Here is a 6,000-nt window from a genome sequence, read left to right on the forward strand (position 1 = left end):
ACTTATTCAACAGACAACAACAGGAAGACACAAATACTAGTCACCCTGCCATACATCAAGAATGTTTTGGAGCTAACCACCAGACTACTCCGACCACTAGAAATCGTGGTCGCACACAAACCCATAGCTACACTACGACAACTGCTGACAAGAACAAAAGATCCCATATCCACAACTAACAGGACCAGCGTTGTGTGTAAAATCCCACTTAAGGACCGCCACAAACACTATATTAGACGGACCAGGAGAAAACTAGCTCAGGGAACATGAGCACCAACTAAATACCACAAGACCAACTATCACCCATTTTGATACACTCGGATAAAGATGGCCACCAGTTCGACTGGAACAACATAAGCATCCGAGGACAAGCCAACCAAAGACACGCACGAGAATTCCTATAGGCCCGGTACTCAAACCGAAACTCCATCGACAAACATGTGGACATAGCCCCCCCCATATACCAACCACTACGAAGCAGAACCGGTAATGAGTCCAACCACATCAGTCCGGACCCACATAAATAACAAGCGGGACAGACCAACAATGCTTCATCAGAGGCGCACTGATGATGTTACCTAGTATGGTGACAGGACATCTGCAAATCAACCGACCAGCTCAGTGAACAAATCAAAAACCCCGGCAGTCAAAGTTGCTGCTTATTGGAGTCAAGTACAGGTAAGAGGTCAGGGCAGCAGTTTCCTACACTAAATGATACGAGACAACTTGTCTGGTTTTTAAAACGGTATTCCAAACGCTTTGTGCTCCTCATTATGGGTCACAAGTTTTGAATTCAAAGCTTTAAGCACAGGTCTCTGTTGTACTGTTCCGGTAATACAACCACTACCTTATTGTACCCTGTCATCAGAGCAGACTCAGACACCTGCTGCAGAACTTTGGATGAGTTGAGGATCATGGCACAAAAGACTTATCTGAAAGTGCCAAAAGCGCAGCTGACAGTGTCACTAACAGATGAAGCAGAGGTTGAAATAGATGGTCTTCATGAGGGATAGGCAACAAAACTCAATTCAAAATTTAAGATGATACCGCAAATGCCAACAGTCTGCTTCAATCTCCAATGAAAAGAATACAATTAATACAAATAACATGTCACAAGTTAAGATGTGAATGAAGATGGCTGCACGGGCCCAGTGAGCAGCGAGCGAGGCTGAGTAAATGACAAAGGACAAGGCTCCCAGCAGCAGCAATGGCAGGACGAGGCGGGATGTGGCACCAGGTCCTATGGCAAGCGAGGAGCAGGTCCAAGGGGTAAACCCCCCTTCAGCCCAGGCTCCAGGTCCCTAGCTAGGCCCAGGCATCTGATGATGGATGTGGCAACGGTGACAAGTGAAGTCCCAGCGCAGGACCCTGCAGCAGCAGCAGCAGCAGCGGCTACATTGGCGAGTTCGGTCCAGTTGGCAAGATGGCACCTGAGAGTGGTGACTTGGTTTCCATAGGCAAATCGCGCTTGCAGCAGTGTCATCAGTTTAGCAGCAGGGACTTGAGGCATTGGGGTGGAGGAGCCTGGATCCAGGCCCATGGCTGAGGTAAAAGTGGGAGCTGTTCCAAAGAGCCCCTAACTTTATTGAGATAAGACTGCAAGATGAGCTTCACTGTTTTATTTTTTCACTTTATATTTATTTGTTTTTTGGTTTATCTTCAGGTTTAATATGTTTCAGGAAAGTAGTCTTCCACTCCAGGAAATCCCAGAATACTGGGTGGCCTTGGCAGAAGAGAAGGAGGCCCATACAAGCCTATCCACTTCAAGTAATACAGCTATCTAACTTGGAAATATATCGCCATTCCTGCATGGTCACTGGGTCAAAATCTAACTCCCTATCTAACCGCTGTATATATGTAACACCAAGTTGACAGCGACCATTCAAGGTTGCAACTCACCACCACTTTCTCAATCCTTAATATGGAATGGAAAATTAAAGATTGCCTTATCAGTAATATCCAAACTCCATTCATTAAGAATAGCATTTCAAGTGACAAAAACAAATTGCTGGAAAAAGAAAATCAGCAGGTCTGGCAGCATCTGTGGAGAGAAATCGGAGTGTACGTTTCAGAAACGCTAGAACTGAGAAAAGGTCACTGGGCCCGAAACATGAAGTCTGATTTCTCTCCACAGATGCTGCCAGACCTGCTGATTTTTTCCAGCAATATATGTTTTTGTTTCTGATTTCCAGTATCCACAGTTCTTTCAGTTTTTGTTTTAGCACTTCAGTCAGATCAGATGAACGGCTCAAATCAATATGCTTGATACACTCAAGTCTGTCCCTTTGGCTATAAGAAAAGCTATGTAATATCGAAGTAATCAACCAAAACACAGTCAAAGCAAGGTGTAAAGGAGTGGTTATGCAAAACCAACAGCTACAGGAGAATCATGACAGAGGGGCGAAGCATTAAACAGGTGGAAGCTTCAACAGTTCAAAGTTAATGATTTTATCCGTCTTTAAAGACAGTACTTTTAAATGGTGCACACACAAGCTAACAATGTCTAAGTATACTAAACGAACTGCATGCAGAGATGTTCAATTACTTCATTGTGGAAGCTTTGCTTGGTCTCATTAAAGTATCAGGAGACAAGTTCCCTCAATACCAAGTTCTGTTCAGTGCCAAAAAACAATTAATTAGAACCACTGCTCAGGTTAACGCTGAAATGTTACTGGAATACAGATGCATTTCCAATAAAATAATTCCAATTAGCCTATTGCCACGGTGAAAAGGCAGACTGAAAGAATGCCTGGATAAAGCACCACTTAAAAAGAAGATCTTCAACAAAACAATTGTGCTGCTGTCTCTTAGGACAAGTCTTTTCCACATGATCGCAAGTCACCAACAGTAGAAATGAAACAAAAACAAATAAGAGAACATAAAAACATAAGCTGGTTTATTTTTACTGAAAATCTAGTTTAATGCCAAATTAAACAAATGAAAGGCATAAACAGTTAATTTAACACTCTAATTTAGCTCAGTGAGTTGATGCACTAGTTAGATACAGTGACACATTAAAAATTCTTCCAACTTGATACAGAATGTTTATTTAAGTTAATATTCCCAATGTTATGGCAAGTGTTATGTGCAGCAGGCAGCTCGACAGACCAGCAGTGCATGAAGTAGTGCAAAATCGACTTGATTCTCCAGCTGAAGTGAAGTGGAACAGGGCAGGTTAACATTATTCAGCTTTTTCCATGTAATCCAATGTAAGCGATAATCAAATAATCACACAAGTGCCAACTTCTTACTAGTTAGCTGTAAGAGTGAATTATACAGTGAAATCAGTGTTTTTTTCTCCACCATTCAAGCACCACTGGTCGATCATTTATTAGTTCTCTCACCTTTTGCACAGAAGCTTGTTGAAAGAGAGGAATAAGAGGATTAGTTCTTGGAATATCAATATGAATCTGTGAATAAAGAGAAAACAAGTAGCAGAGGCCAATTTATTACTGGTGGTGCAGCCAGTCAAGACAATTGCTAGCGTTTAGCTGAGGCTCAAAGCCAAGGATTCTAAGCTGTCAAGTGTCGTGCCATTTGTTTAGGAATGCTCAAAATTTTGAGAAGTCATGATTCAAGGTTAAATGTTCCTTGAATACATTTAGCAACAGAGCCAACCTGACAACTCTGAATCCTAGCTTTGGTCATGCCTGCTGTGCTTTGCAGAGCTGGGTGAATCAAAAATACCAATATCTCATATCTCATATGAATGTTCTGATCGCTTTTGTATGAAACAGTTTCAAGAACCATCCACATATAGTACAATCAGCAAATGCCCTAATATTTGGTAAACCTTCTGACAGTATATTTTGACTCAATTACAAAAATGTAAAGGTTAAGTTATGTGCTATAATCAATGGATGATAGCAGCACATGTACATTAGAATGAATTTGATGGGCAAGGACAAAGCAAAGGAACAGTATCGTTCTGACGAGGATTCACAATATTTCCACTGGAGATTGGATTCTTTTCCTTGAACTGCATTTGATAATTGACTTCCTTGACTCCAGGTGACTATAACAACAGCATAGGTTTTCCACATCACTTTGCTAGAAGGTTAAATTGCAAGCAGTTGACAGCACCACCATAGATTTTTTTCCTTCATTTTTACGTGCAATCTTTCTGCTTAGCATGATTCTGATTGAGAACTGAACACCGAAAACTGGAACCTGAGAACTCTAAGTCTAATCATGAACTTCAGCATCCAACATCATTCAACTGCCAAGTCTGTCAATTTCTACACAAACAGTGCATAGATATACATACAAGTACGAATGCATTTATACACAGGGGAAGTTAAGTGATAAGTTTTAGTATGAGGAAACACTCCAAAGTCAGTTCTTGGGATTGAAGATAAAAGTGATGGTTTGAAGCTACACTTCCAATCTTATATTGCAATTGCATACTTCATGAAACGTTAGCTTTGCTATCACTCATTCACTTGTTAATACAAATCAACAGCATTAAAAAGCAGAGTTCTGCTTCCAAAGAAATATCTTTACGCTCCAGTATCCAAAGGAAAACATAAAGCTTAATATAACTACTCTTCCATTTTCTACAACCAACCCATAACGCAAACTGTCTTTGGCCCCAAAGACACCTCTGGTAGTAGAAGAGATCACCTTCCAATTTTTTTTTTTTTTTTTTTTTTTTTTTTTTACAAATTGTGAAGCTCCAACCATCCTGGAAGGATACTGATAACAGTTGCAGGTTGATAAGCTGCACAAACTGACACAGATCAAATTCTGCTTTCTCCATTTTTGACCTAGAATGGCACAATTTAAAAAAAGCTTCCATTGCTTTGCTATTGAAAACAGGCAGCACACTTTTCAATGAGTGCAGTACTAACACAACAAAATCCAAAAATGTGCAATTTCCATTCAGCAAAACAACTCTCAAATATTCTCTTTTTACTCAACTGAGATCATAAATGGGGGAAGACATGTTCCAAGCACAATTGAAACATAGAAAAGGTTTCTCCGAATCTTAGCTTCATACTGTGGTCATTCCCTGAATTCAATGAGAATGTCCATTATCAACTGAAATTATCTATTCGTAGAAATTTACAGCAGCCAAAATTATCAATGATAGATGTAGTACCAGGTACTGCAATTTCAGCAAAGTGGAGCATGCCAATCCAAACCTGTAATTTTCCTACCAACACCAATATGTGAAACTGCCAATCAGGTCAATGTTGCTAAAAGCAGAGATACAGTTCTTGCACTTGACCTATGACCTGTAGTTTTGTCTTTAGAGTGGCTTATTGGAAAGAAAAAAAATTAATTTATGAAATCAAGCCCAAATAGGCAGTCCTGTACTAATTTTGCGGATGATTCTCAAATCATGTTTCATCATTAATACATATTAAATAATGTAATATTTATACCAATTTTTAAGTATGACAAATAATGCTAAGTAAAATAACTTCAATATACATTGCACTGATTTTAAGTAAAACAATTGGTCAAATGATAAACCCAGCTCTATAAAAATCAAACCAAATAGCCATCTATTAAAGTTTTAGTTATGAAACTGATGGATGAGGCAGGGAAAAGATCTTATTTTACTTGATTCCCAAAGCTCTTACCTCTCTTACTTTTGGTTGTAGTATTAAACTCTCAGGAGTCATACGAGGAATATCTATGGCAATCTGATGGTTTAGAAAAACAGTGAAGTTTCAGGAAAAAGTTGTCTGAAACATTTTTCCATTTTCTGAACCTAAAAACCATAAAAGTCTAATGGCTTTTAAATATTAACTTATGGCCCAATCGTTTCTCCAATACATGAAATGAACATCTAAAAGTGTCAATTCTCGGCAGGCGTGAAGTGGCACATACGCTGTCTGCGCCATTGCAGGAAATTCTCAGCCAATATTTTTGCTCATTTTAATGCAGCCATGATTAACTTAAAAAAACCTTCGCTGTTCATACAATTTTGGAACACAAGGGAAATGGAATTCAGAGACAAGGTGTAGAGCTGGATGAACACAGCAGGCCAAG

The 6,000-nt window shown here is 39.5% G+C and overlaps 1 protein-coding gene across 3 annotated transcripts in view; it reads right to left on the reverse strand.

Annotated features, from left to right (window-relative positions):
* LOC109911639 (TBC1 domain family member 22A-like) overlaps positions 1-6,000 on the reverse strand; it is a 38,529-nt gene that overhangs the window by 22,071 nt on the left and 10,458 nt on the right. Inside the window, exons 3-4 of one of the 3 annotated variants that reach the window (XM_020510990.2) lie at positions 5,589-5,651; positions 3,345-3,410 (exon numbers count right to left, since the gene is read on the reverse strand). In XM_020510990.2, the coding sequence (XP_020366579.1) occupies positions 3,345-3,410; positions 5,589-5,651 (129 nt within the window). The remainder of the gene's footprint in view (positions 1-3,344; positions 3,411-5,588; positions 5,652-6,000) is intronic. The other 2 variants (XM_048621386.1, XM_048621385.1) reach the window with 2 other exon arrangements.

This window comes from Rhincodon typus, unplaced genomic scaffold (genome assembly GCF_021869965.1).
Source record: "Rhincodon typus isolate 14 unplaced genomic scaffold, sRhiTyp1.1 hic_rhity00000613, whole genome shotgun sequence".
NCBI lineage: Eukaryota > Metazoa > Chordata > Chondrichthyes > Orectolobiformes > Rhincodontidae > Rhincodon > Rhincodon typus.